The 19,567-nt window shown below is 33.0% G+C and overlaps 2 protein-coding genes across 2 annotated transcripts in view; both read right to left on the bottom strand.

The window, feature by feature from the left end:
* Positions 1–2,206: 2,206 nt before the first annotated feature.
* Positions 2,207–6,738, bottom strand: LOC139501613 (uncharacterized). The gene is made up of 5 exons (XM_071290732.1): positions 6,523–6,738; positions 6,053–6,252; positions 3,652–3,812; positions 2,886–3,082; positions 2,207–2,302 (listed from the first exon to the last, which is right to left on the bottom strand). Exons 1-5 carry the CDS (start codon positions 6,611–6,613, stop codon positions 2,256–2,258), a joined length of 696 nt encoding a protein of 231 aa, XP_071146833.1. The 5' UTR covers positions 6,614–6,738; the 3' UTR covers positions 2,207–2,255.
* Positions 6,739–10,813: 4,075 nt separating this feature from the next.
* Positions 10,814–19,567, bottom strand: part of LOC139501664 (rap1 GTPase-activating protein 1-like) — a gene marked incomplete in the record, with an annotated part of 165,573 nt that continues 156,819 nt past the window's right edge. The window contains 9 exon segments of the mRNA XM_071290808.1: positions 10,814–12,687; positions 13,933–14,009; positions 14,782–14,857; positions 15,376–15,493; positions 15,743–15,847; positions 16,407–16,492; positions 17,310–17,540; positions 18,579–18,665; positions 19,039–19,266. Of these exon segments, the coding sequence (XP_071146909.1) occupies positions 12,550–12,687; positions 13,933–14,009; positions 14,782–14,857; positions 15,376–15,493; positions 15,743–15,847; positions 16,407–16,492; positions 17,310–17,540; positions 18,579–18,665; positions 19,039–19,266 (1,146 nt within the window).

Here is a 19,567-nt window from a genome sequence, read left to right as displayed (position 1 = left end):
TCTATCATTTGTCTTTCAAGGGTGACAATATCAATCGTATACAATCGTTACGATCGAATATGAATTGAATAACTTATTTACCTCAGCTGTATCCTTTCCTTTTCAAGGGTCACGATTGTTTCAATTGAATCAAGTCGTTACGATCAATTAAGAGTGGATAAACTCAATCAAAGAGGATCAAAGAGGATCGAAAGATACCAGAGGGACATTCAAACTCATAGATCGAAAATAAACTGACAACACCATGGCTAAGAAAGAAAAAGACAAACAGACAAATAAAGTACACTAGACACAACATAAAAAACTAAAGTCGAAGTAACACGAACACCACCAAAAACTTGGGGTTTTCTCAGGTGCTCCGGAAAAGAAAGCAGATCCTTCTCCATATGTGGCAGCCGTCGCGTCAATTGTTTTTCAAGGGTCTCTACCGGTTCAATCCTATTCAATGCTACTATCTATTAAGAGTTGATCAATTTAATCAACTATATCCTTTCTATTTCAAGGGTCACGATCGTAGGGGTCGTATTCACTCGTTACGATCGATTAAGAATTGCTTCCCTCAGTCAATCAAGGGTCACTATGGTATAAAATCATTATGATCGATACAAAATTGATCAACTCAATCATCTGTATCCTTTCTTTTTCAAGGGTCACGATAATATTCAATCGTTTCAATAAATTAATAGTTTATCAACTTTATAAACTCTATCAATTGTATTTCAAGGGTCATTATCAAATCGATCGTGTTCAAAGTTCCAATCGATTTAGACTTGATAAACTGTATCTCACAACCTTTTCAATGGTAAACTATTTGTGTTCTATCGTTACACTACTTAAGAGTTGGTAAATCGTTTATATTTCAAGGGCAACGATTGTATCAATCGTATACAATTGTAACGATAGATAAAGAGTTGATTAAAACTCAATCAATTTTGTCCTTTCCTTTCAAGGGCCATGATCGTATCGATCATATTCAATCGTTATGATCGATTAGTAGACGTTCCACTCAATCAACTCGTATAACGATCGAACACAGTCAAATCTATCTTCATGATCATTTCGATCATATTTAATACTTACTGTCGATTAAGAGTTGATCAAATAAATCAGCTGTATCATTTGTATATTTGAAGGGTAATGATCGTATCAATCGGGTTTTATCGTTACGATCGATTTACCGTGTTCAACTGTTTCAATTATTTTGTAATGGTCCCGATCGTTTCAATCGTTTTCAATCGCTACGATCGAATAAGAGTTGGTCATCTCAATCAATTGTATCATTTGTATTTCAAAGGTCACGATCGTATCAATCTAGTGTATCCTTTGTTTTACAGGGTCCCGATCGTATCAATCGTTTTCAATCGCTACGATCGGTTAAGAGTTTGTCATCTCAATCAATTGTATCATTTGTATTTCAAAGGTCGCAATCTTATCGCTTGTATTTAAATGTGTATGCACCTGTCCTTTGTCTTGAATCTACAGTTCCGTGTTTTTCGTTTGTTGGCGTGGTTCATAAGTGTTTCTCGTTTTTATTTTGTATATATATTAGACCTTTGGGTTTTCTGTCTGAATTGTTTTACACTATTCATTTTGGGTCCATTTATAACTTACTGTTTAGTGTGAGCCGAGGCTACGTTTTGAATGCCGTACTCTAACCTATAATTGTTAACTTACTTGGATTATTATTCATTAGATACCAATTCGTGAGTTTCGTGTGTACAGGTGAACCACGAGTTCAAATGTTCAAACGAATACCAGATTGTCAATAGGCTTTGAATACAAAGATTTGCAAAACCCCTAAATCAAATATCCACGAATATGCAAGTTTTCAGCAATCGACGAAAATTGATGCCCACGAAAATAAATGAATCTACAGTATTGTACGTACATTGTGACTTGAATGAAGAGTTGCGTCATTTGCACTGATACAACATTTTTTGTATATGCATGTTGGTTTTCCTGTTTAAATGGGTTTACAAAGTCATTTTTGGGGCCCTTTATAGCTTGCTGTTCGGTGTGAGCCAAGGCTACGTGTTGAAGACCATACTTTGACCTACAATTTTTATCTTATTATTGTTGTGACTTGGATGGAGAGTTGTCTCATTGGCTCTAATACAACATCTTTTTATTTATATTTACATATTAAATCTAACAAATCCTTGAAAATAATTGCGTACTCCTTATGAAAAATGTGAAATAAATTAAATAGAATGCAGTAATCTTTATTATATCAATTGGTTCGAATCTGGTCTGGATTAAGCTCTCTTGACATATACGGCGAGTACATCAGCTTGGCCATATTCTGAAAGTAAAAATAATAGTTGATATCGGCAAAGTTGACCGTGATTCATTCTGACCTGACTTAAGACCATGTAAACATGGCATATAACTATTATTCATAAGAATCGACCCTTTTTTGAAATCCAATCTAGCAAAAAACATTGAAAAACTGACTTTCATGTACTAACAAATACTTCAAGTAAAATCTAAGCAAGAAAACTTCATGATTTATTCCGATCATTTGTTTTTACCCGGAACGAATTGTAAAAGTTGTCGCATTGTACAGACACCATTTATATCATATCTTACAATATGTTAACCCCAACATGTCAGCTTTTAGGGTTTTTGTTTTATTTGAATGCATTACATTGATGTACGTATGTGTCCTACCCACAGGCACTTGTCTCAGATTTTTTTTTCTCTATATATACCTTAATATATATTAAGGTATATAGGAGAAAAAAAAATCTGAGACAAGTGCCTGTGGTCCTACCGCTAAGGAACCTCGTCGCATTTCTCTTTTACTGAACCTCTGTACTGCACCATACGTATGTATAATGGGTTGATACATTTATGGTTGTTTCACATATATATTGAAAACTTACGTTTATTATACCACCTTGTTTTGTGGTTGTTCTTAGCATACAAGAAGATTGGATAACTGCTAACTCTCATTCGAGAACAGGTGCTTGCGTAGCTATAGGAACTACTGTATAGTGAATCAGTGACTGAGAGCCAACCACGTGCCGAGGTGTCACAAGCGTGACCGTCTTGTTGAACCATGAAGGAGTATCTGTAATAGCTGTAAAAGACATGTTTGTATGATTATACTCGGATCAAAATGTATGATCACTTTAATAATTGACGTTTTGTTTTAAAGCCAAGTTTCTTCAACTGAGCTGTCCGCCCCCATGGGTTTACAAATCATTTATCGACGGTAATTTGACATAACTGTAGACCGTATAAAGATAAAATGAATCTAGTCCGAAAACACCAAAATAATGCATCAATTCAAATATGAACCATATAAACCAAACCAAAACATACATGACAAAGCGATATTTACTTGTTGCTAAGGTAGCCATGATATATGAGACACATGTGACAGATGTATGGCAATTATAATACATTTGTAATGTAGATTTTGAAAAGAATATTACGACGCAATAAAAAGGCTATCCATGATTATTTTGACAGTTAATTTTGTCCCCGTTTTGTGTCCCAACACGATCTCTTGTTTGATACATTTTTTTTCTCGATTCTACGTCACCCAAACATGTCCATTGTCCAAAAATTGCATGTTTGTGCTGCTATTTGAAAACATCACCGACCATGAATACTTGATACCGATAACAATTAACATAAACATACTCGCTGAACTGGAACTTATAGAAGCAGCCATCACTGTAAAGATCATCATAATTACTCTCTATTAATTTTGTGTAAGAAAACCAGCCCAAATAGTTTGTGTTCTTGCCATCAAAAATCATATACATCACTGATTTACCGTTGTCAAATAGTTCCAGTTTCACCTACAACATAAGGAATCAAGTATGATTGATTGATTGTTGGTTGCTTAACGTCCAGTGGCAAATATTTCATGCATGTTCAGGACGAAGGAATCAGAGTATGTATCAAATATGCAACTTCTCAACCTCAGAGGCGGATTTAGCCCCCAGGTCCCCCTTTTTGTGGGAAACATTTGGTTGATTATATAGGGAATCAATGAAGCATGACTGGAGCCGACCCACTCTTTAGCAGTTCGTGTCCCATTTCATTTATAACAAGAGGCTGTCACAACGACAGCAAACCGGATTTATTAACATTTATTTGTGTCCTGCCAATATCACAAGAACCATAACTGATGAACGGTGAAAGTGAAAATTGTCAATATCAAATTTGACATCCATTTTGTCATCAGTATCAACATATTAAAACGGTAATAGTCAAAATCAACATTATTGATCTTGACCTCCATTTTGTCATCAGTAACAACATATTAAAATTTGAAAAGCTTTGGTTGAACAGTTCATGAGTAAATGCACGGACACGACTGGAAAAGCCATTTTTCAATCTTTCAAGAACCATAACTCCTGGACGGTAAAAGTCAAAATCGTCATTAGGCAGCAACCATTTGATTTTCTAGGGGGGGGGGGGTATGTTTTTTTTTTCTGGACAAATTTTTTTTTCACTTGTGGCGAAAAACAATCTATTTTTTTCGCGACAAGTCGAAAAAAAAATTTTCTTTCAATTTTAGCATTACATATAGTGGCAGCTGAGGGTGAAAGACAATTTTTTTTTCTCAGAATCAAAAACAAATTATTTTTTTCTCCAAAAACTGGAAACAAACTTTTTTTTCCAAAAAAAACCATAGCCCCCCCCCCCCCACCCCCCAGAAAATCAAATGGTTGCTGCCTTATTTAACTTGACCTCCATTTTGTCATCAGTAACAACATATTAAAATGTGGGAAGCTTTGGTTGAACAGTTCATGCGTAAATGAACGGACACGACTGGAAATGCCATTTTTCAATCTTTCAAGAACCATAACTCCTGAACAGTAAAAGTCAAAATCGTCATTATTGAACTTGACCTTAATTTTGTTGTCAGTAACAACATATTAAAATTTTAAAAGCTTTGGTTGAACAGTTCATGAGTAAATGCACGGACACGACTGGAAACTGAGTCATTTTTTAATCTTTCAAGAACCATAACTCCTGGACGGTAAAAGTCAAAATCGTCATTATTGAACTCGACCTCCATTTTGTCATCAGTAACAACATATTAAAATTTGGGAAGCTTTGGTTGAACAGTTCATGCGTAAATGAACGGACACGACTGGAAATTCCATTTTTCAATCTTTCAAGAACCATAACTCCTGAACGGTAAAAGTCAAAATCGTCATTATTAAACTTGACCTTCATATTTTTTTGTCAGTAACAACATATTAAAATTTTAAAAGCTTTGGTTGAACGGTTCATGAGTAAATGCACGGACAACATTTGGTTTGCCCGCCCGACTGCCCGCCGTACATCCCCAAATCAATAACCGACATTTTTGTCACAAAAATCCGGTTAAAAATGTCTGGATCCACCACTGCAATTTTCGTGTATCAATTTAAAGAATGCAACACATCTCAAACAGCACAGAGAGTAGAACTTTTAAAATGTATATACAATCATACAGACTAAACATTCCGCATTCGAATACTTGTATGGAAAAGCGTTGGAAGATACAAACGAGAGGCCCCTCATGGGGGGGGGGGGGGGGGGGGGGTCCTAGTAATCACATAATCACCATTTTTTTGCCAATATAATCACATAATCATTAAATATTTGCTTATCTTTAGTAATCAAATTATCATAAACTAAAAATACAGTCCTAGGTAATCAAATAATCATGAAATATTTGGCTTAATAATCAAATAATCATTAAAAAAACGGCCAAGTAATCACATAATAAAAAACCCCCATGAGGGCCCTCAAACGAGAGAACCAAGGTAGATGAGAGACACCTGTAAGGAAGAACGAAAGACATCAAAGGAGAGAATCAAAACTCATAAGTCAAAGAGAGGCTTACAAAATATTGGCCAAAAGAAAACACAACAGAGAAAAAAACAATAGACAAGAACCCTAACAAAAACCGGGCTTGATCTCATGTAATCCAGAAGGGTTAGCAGATCAACATATGGCACTCGTCGTTTTGTCTAAACTAACCATCCACCCATGCATAACAACATCTAAACGTTTAAGCACTGTATCATTGTACATTTACCTGTTTGATATTTGAAGATGACCATTTGTCTATTACAGGGCTTTTGAGATGTTTATTGGTTGGTATTTTCATCATTGCCAGATCGACATTTTCGGGTAAACAGCCTGAGGAGACAACGCATGTGCTTGGAGATCTCCGCTTCCATTCATTGTAAACACCCTGGCCATTTCCTTGCTGTGCTCGGAACACCAATTGCCATTCTATAATAGAATATCGAATTTTCATGTTTTGTATACATTAAAACTTATAAATAACAATACCTCGTACCTCGGACATTCGTATAACATAATACGTTTCGTCAAAATTTTGACGGGCGTATAAAAATTTGAATTGCGATTTTTAAATACGGTGACTTTGGTAATATTTATACAAATGAAGAATAGACAAAGACTTTAAAAAAAGTTATAAAAGAAAAGTGTCTTAAAACTTATTTTTTCGGAGTCGCAAAAAAACAAAAACAAAAGTGTTACCGTCATCACAATCAGCTGTTGCATTCCATGCGCCATTGACGCTGACTAAACCATGCACCAACAGAAAAACAGAGATGAAAAGGGACATCATTTTCAAACAGGTACAAGTTAGACAAGGCAAACAGCACCAACTGTTCAATATGACATTTATGTAATTTAAAACATAATATTGGAACTATGTAACGACCACATCGCATGATATACATGTACATGTACGGTGATGGAATGACTGAATACAATATATCAATACTCAAAATGGTCAGGTGCCAATTTTACATTTTTTTGAGGATACATTTAAACTTTTAAAGACATGAATGTACTGCATTATCTAACTCAATTAAGTATTTCAGCGTCAGATATCTTTAAGAACCATACTTAAGAGATTTTCCATTCCAACTTGAATTTACTTATTGCAAGTTTACTTTTTTTACATTTTAAATAAAGTAACATAAACATAATCTTGATATAAGAAAAAAAAAAACCCAGAGAGATAAAAGAAGGAATATCAAACGAAAGCACTTCACAGATAATTTATAAATAAAAACACCGTCCACACCAAAATTGGAAAGACAAAAAGTCACGGACAACTTTTACCAAACGATGCCCCAAAAGTACCCAGTTTAAACTCTGGTCTGGATACCAGAATAGAGTGTGGGAGGGTCACCGGTAAATAACCCTTCTGATGTACATTTGTACTGAAATTACAAGCGCCGCGAGTCAGAATCGAATCCGGGACCGTCAGCACTATATCCATCGATCATAACCACGAACCTACACACAACCAAAGCGTGCAACTAAATCATGATGCTAACATTTAACTTTCAAAGAGATTAGTATGTTCACAAACAAACAAAACTAATGTAACACAAAACACGTGGAATATGATATATATTTATTGTCCCAGAAGAAACATAGCCTTGATATTTTTTTTATAATTGACCTTCTGAGAAAGGCTGCTGCTTCTAATATCAAATCATTACCATAAAAGAAGGACGAAAGATACCAGAGGAACAGTCGAACTCATAAATCGAAAACAAACTGACAACGCCATGGCTAACAACGAAAAGGACAAACAGACAAACAATATTACACATGACACAACATAGAAAACTAAAGAATAAACAACACGAACCCCACTAAAAACTAGGGGTGATCTCAGGTGCTCCGGAAGGGTAAGCAGATAAAAATGGAAGTGTTTTTCAAAATTGCCTTTATACAATGGTCTATCAATTGCTTACGTCTACTTTAAGGTTGATAGTTGTCTCATTATAAAAGCTGTGTCTTGTAAGTTTACACAGAAACATATGTACATGAATACACATTCTGTTTTAAATATTGATTAATTGTTGGTCCATTAACGTCCAGTGGCAAATATTTCATACATGTTAAGAAACGAGGCACTGTGTATATAATATTGTCTGATTGTGGGTTCCTTAGTGTCCAAAGGCAAATCAATTTAATTCATGTTAAAGGCACTGTGTATTTGATATTGATTGCTAGTTAGTTCCTTAATGTCAAGGGGCAAATATTTCATGCATGTTAAGGACGAGGTACTATGTAATATTGACTGATTGTTAGTTCCTTAACGTCCAGTGGCAAATATTTCATACATGTTAAAGGCACTGTGTATATAATATTAGTTAACTGTTAGTTCCTAAATGTCCAGTGGCAAACATTTAATGCATTTAAGTTAAGGGCGAGGTACTGTGTTTATGAGAGTTACTGATTGTTAGTTCTTTAATGTCCAGTGGCAAGCATTTCATGCATTTAAAGGGCGAGGCACTGTGTTTATGATAGTGACTGATTGTTAGTTCCATTTTGTCCAGTGGCAAGCATTTCATGCATTTAAAGGGCGAGGTACTGTGTTTATGATAGTGACTGATTGTTAGTTCCACTACGTCCAGTGGCAAGCATTTCATGCATTTAAAGGGCGAGGTACTGTGTTTATAATAGTGACTGATTGTTAGTTCCATTACGTCCAGTTGCAAGCATTTCATGCATTTAAAGGGCGAGGTACTGTGTTTATAATAGTGACTGATTGTTAGTTCCCTAACGTCCAATGGCAAATAATACAAGCATGTTAAGGGCGAGGTACTGTGTATATTATAATGACTGATTGTTTGTTCCTTAACGTCCAATGGCAAATATTTGTAAGCATGTTTAGGACGAGGCACTGTTTGAATTATTGATTTATTGTTAGCTCCTTAATGTTCAGTGGTAAATGTTTCATGCATGTTAAAGACGAGGTACTGTGTATTAAATATTGATTGATTGTCAGTTGTTTAAAGTCAATGGCTAATATTTAAAGCATGTTAACGGCACTGTGTATTTAAAATTGATCGTTAGGTTCTTATTGTCCAATGAAAATATTACATGCATGTAAAAGGCACTGTGTATAAAATATTGATTGATTGTTAATTCCTTAATGTCCAGTGGCAAATACTTCATGTATGATAAGAATGATGCAGTGTATATTAAAATGATTGATTGTTAACTCTTTAAGGTCCAGTGGCGAATATTTCATGCATATTAAGGATAAGGATCTGTGTATATAATATGGATTTATTACTAGTTCCTTAATGTCCAGTGGCAAATATGTCATACATATTGAGGATAAGGTACCATGTATATAATCCTCTAATTTGCATAAAGAAGGTTCTTTTAAAATATTTGATGCAAATATCCCAGATAAATCTACGTCCTTTTAAGATACTAGAAAAAACCCTGATATGGTCTATGTAAACATGACCTTGGACATTGTATCATATGTCTTTGACATGATTAATTCTTACATGCATGTTACCAAAGCAGGCTAAACAAAAATTTATATAATATGCTTTGTAGAAAAATCCCTCATAATTTCAGTTTATTGATTTAAAATGAACAATTCTAAAATACATAATTATTTGTGCTTCATATTGGTGGACCAGTGTGTGTGCCTGTGAGAGGGGGTTGGGTGGTGTTGAAGGTTTCATAGGTATTAATTATGTGAATTTTTTATAGTTTTCTGTTTATAGTGTGGAAGTAGATATTGTACATCAATACCTTTTAGTCAATCCAGTATTGTCAACATCAGTGACAGTATGTAAACACACCAGAATTGAAATAAATATTGCAATCCATGAGAATACAAAATTTGACCACAAATAGATCAAGCTTATTGTGTTAAGCATCATGAAACCTGTATTCCATAGTTTGTTGATGTTTAATGCCACTTTCATCATATATTTGTAGTCTTTTTTGTGTGTGAATACCACTGTCACTGTAATCGAATCAGTTTATTGTCTCAATTTTCTATACTGTATGCCATAACTATTCAATGCAAATATGTTTGTGCAAATAAATATTGTCTATCGTCTACTTTGGCTAGATTTAAATGGTGGAGGACCGCGAGAACAAGACAGAGAAACCAAACCTTAGAGGACACACCTTGCCGACAGTGTGGTCCCAAGCACACAACTTCAGAGTTGACAGTGATAGATGAACAACTGATTCACAGAGAATTGGTATAATAATGCTGATGATCTACCACAACTCATACATACAACATGTTCAGGACTTTACTACATTACTTACAGGAACACATTGTTTGGTGATCAAACTACTGAAAAATCTATATAATACAGATATATGTATCTGATATCAGAATGAGAGATCTTATTGATGTAAATCTCACTTAGTCTCGTTATTTGCTTCAATTAAAACTTTGCAATAATTTCTGAATTTATAGTAAATGGTTTGGGTTTTTCTCATTGTTGAAGACTGTAAATGTTGACATGTAATTGTTTATATCCACATTATTTAAACAGTGGAGGATAGTTGTCTCATTGCCAATAATACTGTATCTCCTTTGTTGGCTTTATTAAATAGGTATTTCTAATAAACAGATAGTTCTTGAAGATTTGGGTTTTAATGGCAGATCTTTGAAAGGCTCTGTTTAATTTATTTACATTTTTTGATAGACTGTAGATAATTTAGAGCTTGATATAGTGTATAAAGACTGGTTAATAGTTGGAAGATAATTTGTTTACCTCTGCTTGTCATTGGTTTGCCATCTTAATCAGGGGATGATCCATGATTTTGAAAAAAAGGAGGGGCCTCTTAAGCCGTAGTTTGGAATGATACTTGTAAGAAGTATATGCATTCATCATATATATATGAAGGTTAAAAACAGGGGCCTGCCTCAACACCCCCACCTCTTTTTTTTTGTAATCTGCCTGTGTTAATGATATGTCCTTAACATATACTTCTATTCAGTTATATTCCCCATTTTAATAAAAAATACACATTGTAAGAGACTAGATTTATTTATCATTGAGAAACAAATATAATAATAATATATACAACAATATTAAATTATTCAATACTATATACATATATATTGCACGGTCAGACAATATACATTGATATTGCACTTTCAGGCAGTCTTAGCACCTTCTACTCAAAATCTCTGAGCAAACATAAAATCTGTACAAGCTGTTATATAAATATATTATATTACCAGTTTCCATAGAGATTACTTAATTTCACATGACATGAAACCTTATATAGAATTGATTTCTTTTAAAAATTTGACAATTTTGAAATTTTAGAATCTGTAAGCAGGAATTAAGTCATCAAATCTTTATATATTAGAAAATATTGTTTTATATAAATATATTAACGCAATGTGTTCATTGATTTAAATTACACATTATAAAATAAACAAATATTTATCCTGCGATTAATTCAAGATATGTAAACCATCTTTAACCAGATTTTGAAAAAATATGCAAATTTGAACATTTTTTAGACTTGCATTAACAACTGTCATTTTTTATTATTAACATCCAAGCTACAGATGATATTTTGGTGCAGTGAAAAAAACAGCTTTGCAGATCATTAAATAGGAATATCTATTCTTGAAGATGTTATTTATTAATGATTTCAATTAGAAGTGTAATTATGATTTTATTGAAAAAGACTTGATTTGCGTTAATATTCTTTTCACTACTTTCAAGAATTATTTAGATTTCCATGATATTTAGTAAAATATAAAAATAGTACTGGCTACCATTTTCTTCAATAACATTATTTTTTCCCCGGTTTTGGAAGTTGATTTTCCATAGAACTTTATTCAGCAAAATTTATATGTTTGAAATTCTGAAACAATTAGATACATTGTACACATAAAACATAGCACTTATTTATAATAACAATCAGTATAAATGAAAACTTTCTTTAAAATTCACATCACTTGTCTTGTAAAACGAAGGACAAATGGAATTTTCCCAAATAGGAATGATAAAATAATATCAAATCTATGGATAAAGGAAGATTTTGACACAAAAACAATTTCATCATATTTGTATTTCAATGTAGAATTCCCACATTTGTCATGCTGTAACAAAGACACATACCTGCCAACATTTCAAAATGCCCATGGGGGTTTTACATGCAAGATGGTTGTAATAGTCCTACACAACTTTTAAAGGGGCCTTCACATTTATTTTAATATTTCTTCATACTTTTACAATACTATACCCATGGTAAAATTGTTTGTTTTGTTGTAAATTGTGGACAAAATTGCTCCTTCAAAATTTCAAATTGGGAGCCTCCATGGGAGAAATTACAGGCAAATTAAGTGAGAATTGGCAGGTATGAAGACATGAACAAAGACGCAATCATATATATTTCACCATTCATTCATATGGAAGCATCTGGCAGGCAAGTTTTGTTGATCAGTTATTCCAACAGACAACAGAATCAGACATTTTGAAGCTGACAGTTTGGATTTCAAGAACAGAATCTTAGTAACCAATCAGATTGTATTTGACAAAATGGATGGAATTGTCACACTAAACAACATCTAATCAGAACACATTTAACAAATAAATGCTTTGGTGTCAGTATCGCCATGTTTCAGGGGAATGAAACATTTCATAGAAACAAAAATCTGATCTCTCTTCATAAGTTCTTGTTATTACAGATTCTGCCAATCAGAAAATGCCATTATATAAGCCAATCAGAAAAGATTTTACAGAAATGTTACACAGTAGCCTCTGAACTGATTTCAATGTTTGTTGTCTGTGTTGACAGTCGTCTGTTTTCCAGTTGAAATATCATGAGTTGTGACATTAAACCCTTCTCTCTGTCTTTATAATCTTTTAAATCTCTCTGTAATGCCTGGAAAAAAAATGTGTGATTATCATCTTAAGATTCATTATTATATACTTTAACATTTTAAAATGTTTCATTGGTAATGATGTAGTTCTCAAAAATGAAAATATATGGAGAATGCGTCCATAAGACACAGATTTGCATACAACTATATATAGGACATACCTCATGAACAGTATTGTCTATAGCATCTGAGAAACCGACATTAAATGTTGAGACCTGTATCTTGGTATTGCACAAGGTCATGTTTTTTCTCCGACTGTTTATAATGTCTTTAACACTAAATCCATTGGATGTTGGATGTGTACTGATTGATCATTTAGTATTAAATGCATGATTTGTTTTTAGTTGTTATAAGTGACTTTGAACTAGCTGTCAGTAACTGTGAGTACTATCAGATCAGTACTTATTGTCTTTTTGTTGTTGGGATATACAAGTACCCGGCCACGTCCACTCTGTAGTATTTCTATTTGTATCCATCTGATGAGTTAAGCGTTTTTCAACTGATTTTTATAGTTTGTTCTTTACACCACTGTCCCAACTAGGAGTAGGGTTGAGATCCCGCTAGCATGTTTTACCTTGTTACATTCTGTATGTACAATGTATGTACCTGTCCCAAGTCAGGAGCCTATAATTCAGTTGTTGATGTATTACATATTTTATTTTTTTTAAATTTTTTGTACATAAATTTGTTAGTTTTCTTGTTTTACATTTGTCATTTCAGGGCCTTTTATAGCTGACTATGCAGTATGGGCTTGGCTCATTGTTGAAGGCTGTACAGTGACCTATAGTTGTTACTTTCTGTGTCATTTGGTCTCTTGTGAAGAGTCGTCTCATTGGCAATTATACCACATCTTCTTTTTTATTATTACCTCGAAAAATGAGACAATGACAAATGGATTCATTGAGGTCAAGGTCAGTTGAAACCTATCAGTTCAGTTTTCATATTGCTCAATGTATCTCATACTTGTCTATGAAAAGTGATCCATGCTATAAGCTCAAAGTCAAGTGAACTCTGTATGATGACATGTAGACATGCAAGGATCCCATACACCAAATTCTATAACTCATACTACTTTGCTCATTGTTGAAGGCTGTACAGTGACCTATAGTTGTTACTTTCTGTGTCATTTGGTCTCTTGTGAAGAGTCGTCTCATTGGCAATCATACCACATCTTCGTTTTGTATATACACGTCAGCAATTAATGTGATAACTAAACTATAGATAATACATGTATACAAAGTGTTTACCTTATTATGTTTCAATATTTCTAACCTCTCAGCTTTTAGTTTGTGTATTTCATATCGTAGGTTATGTTGAGTATTGCCTGAAATATAAATAAAAAATAAACTCCTCTGAAATTGAGCACAAGAATAGTTTCCTTTGACTACTAATGTGAATACAGAAGTATAAATCATGTATAAGATCAATTTAATGATTCAGATCAAATGCTTTCTGGGTAAAAAGTTTCAAAATATAATAATTGTCTACTAGGTTAAATCAAATAGAGCACAAAGATGCTCAAATGTAAACATCAGAGGATAAATATAAAATTTTTCGTTCTTCAGAAAAGGACCACTTTAGATATAAGGAAAACAGTGACATCTAGATTTATTTCTTATGCAGCAAACATACTGCAATCTGATTGGTTAATTACCCCGGTGTAAATAACACCCTACCCTGGTTAACCCTGGGATAAATAAAATTTTGCCAAAAATTTCAGAAATTTTCAGAAATTTTTTCTGATTTTTTCCAAAAATTAAGTAAAAAGTATTTTACAATGCGCAGCAACATGGACATTGAAAAAACGTTACACTGTAAATTTTTCATTATCATTTTTTTCAGTTTTACATCCTGGTTTCAAAATGAGTAAAGGAATTGTTTATAAGAAATAAATTCATTATCTTGGTGTAATCAGGGGTGTACGGAATTTTACACCGTTGTTGAAAATTTATACACCCTGAGGCGCACCCCTGATTACACCAAGATAACTAATATTATTTGACCAGCTCTATGTTATTTGGTTGATGTTAATTTGTAATGATCTGCTTTAATTTGAAGAACAAATGTAGAAAACAATATAATTTAAAAGTACTCACCATCTAAATCTGAGTACAGTCCATCTTCTGATCGAATATAATTATTGTTTGGGGTACCAGCAGACGACAGACTCTCCTGAAATAAACACTGTACATTATCCAGTGACGCAAAAGTTACTTCCCTTTCCCACACCATGTAGATAATAAACACTGTACCATAATCCAGAAATGCAATAGTTACTTCCCTTTCCCATGCCATGTAGACCAGACAATTGTCTAATTTTACATTATTAAATCACCTGACCTCTAAATGTAGCCCTGACCTCTGAATGTTTGTGCGAAAACCACAACCCTCTAAATATCTGTGAAAAGCCTTGACCTCTTAATGTCTGTGTGAAAGCCTTGACCTCTTAATGTCTGTGTGAAAGCCTTGATCTCTTAATGTCTGTGTGAAAGCCTTGACCTCTTAATGTCTGTGTGATAGCCTTGATCTCTAGATGTCTGTGTAAAAGCCTTGACCTCTAGATGTCTGTTTTTGTGTGGTTGGTATTATATTTTACTGATGAACCAGTATACCCCACAAATCATTTATTCAATTTGAACATTTAAAGTACATTTGTTTTCTGTGAAATTTTAAAATAATATAATATTTACCATTCCCGTGTCTGAGTCTTCATGGAAATGAGTGACATGGGTAGGAGCGTAGTCGTCTATACTGTTAAAGGAACTCTCAGAATTTGAAGGTGAGATCTGGATATTGTTACCACTGACTCTGAAAATATAACGTTATATCATTGGCATGTTTCCAAATAAATACAGGTACTCTGAAGTATCATAATGATTGTATTTGGCGAAGAAATCTTTGGAAAGCAATATTTTGGATTCATCTATTCTCTTGGGTACCAGTTTGTGTGGAAGAAAAGCTGTATTTTTGTTAACTGTTTGGTTGGCATTCAGTTTGATACTATTAGTTTAACATTACGTAGCCTTGACAACATAGCAGACATATTATGGACCTTACCTCTGAGCTGATGCTGTACTACTTGGACTAGATTGGGGACTAGATGGAGCACTACACGTTTTGTAGGAGGACTGTGTACTCTGACTGTCTATACTTCTTTGGACCCTGTAAAAAAATTAAAACATTTCTTACTGAAACTTCTGTCATCATCAGCATATATTATCAAACAACACACATATTGCAGGGGCAGATCCAGCTACATTTGGAGGGGGGTTGGTGTTCCAACTATGTGTCCTCATTTAAATGCACTGATCATCCCAAAAAAAATGGGGGATTCCAATCCAAAGAATCCCCCTTCTAAATTAATATGTAAGCACACTTTGAAATTAATTCCTTTTAAATAAAAAAAAATGTTAAATGCTCTTAATTATCGCTGTAATATGCGTAAAAATTGAAATTGTATAGATCATAAATTATGAACATTATTTTGAACACAAAGGGGATATGTTGATATCAAATTTAAGGACTCCCTATATTAACAGGAAATACAAAAAGATAAGAAAAAAAAATAGAGTGCAGAATTTTAGAAATTCAGTAGAACCGTATAACTGAAACATTTGAGAGAGAATACAAAAATTGAGATTTGGTCAACTTCTAAGGACAAAATGTTGAAAATGTGTAATTAAAATAATACATTTTGATAATATGATTGGTATAAACTTACACAGTGGTTTTGTCTCTTTGTTTCTTCTCTAAGCTATTACTTGTCTGTCGATTATATTTCTTTCTAGATGCTGGGGATCTCTTTGGCTGTAATAAACATTCCCAAAATATTAATCTATGAATTGTATATTAGATTTTTTTTTTATATAAAGGAGAGTGAACTAATAGCTATGTGGGTTCTAATTAGCTCAACCGATTGATAAGTATTTCTCTCAGATTTTAAAAACAGCCATTGAGTCAGGTGAGCAGAAAAAATCTTAAGTCCATACAAAAAATTATATATATATATATATACAGTAATATAATCTGTGACTGGTATTAAACACATTTTTATTAAAAAAAAACCTAACTAATAGCCCTAATTGATGAAACCAACAAAACCATAATGTTGGTGCCTTTTATAGCTTAATATACGGTTATTCTATGTTTTTATTATCATTATTGTTGAATGGATGTATAGTGGCCTATAATTTCTGACATAGATATTTTTTTTTAAAATTTTATCAATATTTTAATGTTTAAACCCTTTGTTATATGATATTTAGAAGTATTTATGTATCTATTTCATACATCATGTTAAATATCTGTGTAACAGATGTTTTCAGAAACAAACATATTTTTCTCTCACAAAAACATCAAACATTATTTATTTTTATAGGATCAATTCATGATTTTTTTTTTATCCAAAAGCTAAATCAGTAATAAATATCATTTTTTATGTTTCAAAATGAAATCAATTAAAAATATCTAGGTGAAAATATCTTATATTAGTATTCACATACAAAAACAGTTAAATGTTGATATTAAAACTAGAACAAATTATTTCAAAATCAATTTCAAATTCCAGTCAATTTAAGTCTGAGCTACTGAGGTCCTACAGTTTTAAATTTGTCAATGAACTCACACTAGAAGATTTTTCTTCTTCTCCGACTGTTGTTAACGACGAACCATTAGACTTTCTATTTGCTGCTGCCTCATTCTGGGTACGACCCATACTTAATACCCGTTTAAACGAACCAATCAACTTGCTGCTCTCTTGTTTAAATCCTGGCATCATGGTCAGTCCAAATAATTCTATATTCTTTTTGTGTAGTTCTGTGTGTAGACATTCTAACAGAGCCCCTCGAGTTCTCTCCTGGAAACAAACAACAATATATAATTTTTTTTACAGCTCTTCTGTAAAACCATGCAAAGCAATCCTTTGATCAACTTGTTTGCTATGTTTGTTGGATGTTTGCAAACAATAGGTAGGTGGAGTTTTAGTGTGTTATATATACAGTATATAGTAAATAAACTCATCATAGATACCAGGACTAAATTTAGTATTTACGCCAGACGCGAGTTTCGTCTACAAAAGACTCATCAGTGACACTCGAATCCAAAAAAGTTAAAAAGGCCAAATAAAGTACAAAGATGAAGAGCATTGAGAACCAAAATTCCTGAAAGTTTTGCCAAATCCAGCTAAGTTAATCTATGCCTGAGGTAGAAAAGCCTTAGTATTTCATAAATTTAAAATTTTGTAAACAGTTAATTTATAAATATAACCATATCAATGATAATTCATGTCAGCACAAAAAGTGCTGACTACTGGGCTGGTGATACCCTCGAGGAAATAAATCTCCACCAGTAACAGACTATCTACCTGTTGTTTACAAACATCCAAACGAACATAGCAAGCAAGTCAATCAAAGGTTTGCTTTGCATTATTTAGAGAAAAGCTGTAAATATATAGAGTACTTTTACCATACTTTGATCTATAATTGTTTAATTTTACAAAATATGACTTTGATGGAGAGTTGTCTCATTGGCACTGCTCATACCACATCTTTTTATATCTAATATTTTTATCTATATTTTAACAAGCACTGATCACCAAGTGTACATCAACAAAAATTGAAAAAAAAACTGTTTACAAATTTTACGCCAGTTTTTCCCCTTTGCAACAAAACTTTTTAAAAGGTGTTTCTTTTTTTTCCTGTGTTCTAGTGTACTGAAGATGTCTTTCACACACAAAAAATCTTTTAAAAAATCACAGTGTAACCATGGTTTCAGGTGTTGCATGAAATGTCTGTTTGTGTTTGAATATTTGAATGTTATACAACGGTTTCAGAAACTCAGTAAAAATTATATAATTCATGGTTGCTATGAAAGTATCCATGGTTTCTATTCTTACCTCCAGTTTTGAAAACTGATCACTTTTGTAACTAGCCTTTTCTGCATTAATTATCTTTGTCAACAGAAAGTCTCTAAACTCTGGTCCCTGAAAAAACAAAATAAAAGTAAAATAAATATCAAATATAAATTGAAGTATAAATTATTAGTTAAACTTTCAAATGAGAACTATAGATACAAAAATAAGAAGATGTGGTATGAATGTCATTGAGATAATTATCCACTAGAGATCAAAGAACAAGGATGTTAAATCTTTTTGTCCTTCTTTGTGTAATTGTCTCCCCTGATTTTCTTGATTAAGATTAGCACTTCATTGATCATTAAATACATGGTTCACATATTGCTCACAAAAAATTGGTATCCAACATATTAAACCTTCTCAAATAATTGTTTTTCATTTGAAAGCATGATATTTCATATATTCATAAAAAAAAAAATACCAATAGTTCTTGATAACTTACCTTATCAAATATTGCTGAGTTAGGAATACTTGGTCCAAACTGTGGAACATCACTCCTTGCTGCTACGGACACTTTGTACTTGGTATGGTCCGTGTTAGGGTCAATGGGTTGTATTACTATGAAGGAATGGAGGAAGTGTGAGGCGATCATATTTGGCACAAATGGAGTATTTTCTTCTTGGAACACAATCACTACTATATCATTGCCTATGTGTCGTTTTCTTTGTAACTGTAATATATATATGATATAATTACTCAAAGGTTACAATTAACAAATAAGTAAAGAAGAATGTGTCCCAAGTACACAGATGCCCCACTCGCAGTATAATTTTCTATGTTCAATAGACCGTGAAATTGGGGTAAAAACTCTAATTTGGCATTAAAATTAGAAAGATCATATCAAAGGGAACATATGTACTAAGTTTCAAGTTAATTGGACTTCAACTTCATCAAAAACTACCTTGACCAAAAACTTTAACCTGAAGCGGGACGAACGAATGAACAGACAGACGAACAAACGAATGGACCCA

Source organism: Mytilus edulis, chromosome 13, assembly GCF_963676685.1.
Source record: "Mytilus edulis chromosome 13, xbMytEdul2.2, whole genome shotgun sequence".
NCBI classification, from domain to species: domain Eukaryota; kingdom Metazoa; phylum Mollusca; class Bivalvia; order Mytilida; family Mytilidae; genus Mytilus; species Mytilus edulis.
This window is presented reverse-complemented; position numbering and strand designations above follow the sequence as displayed.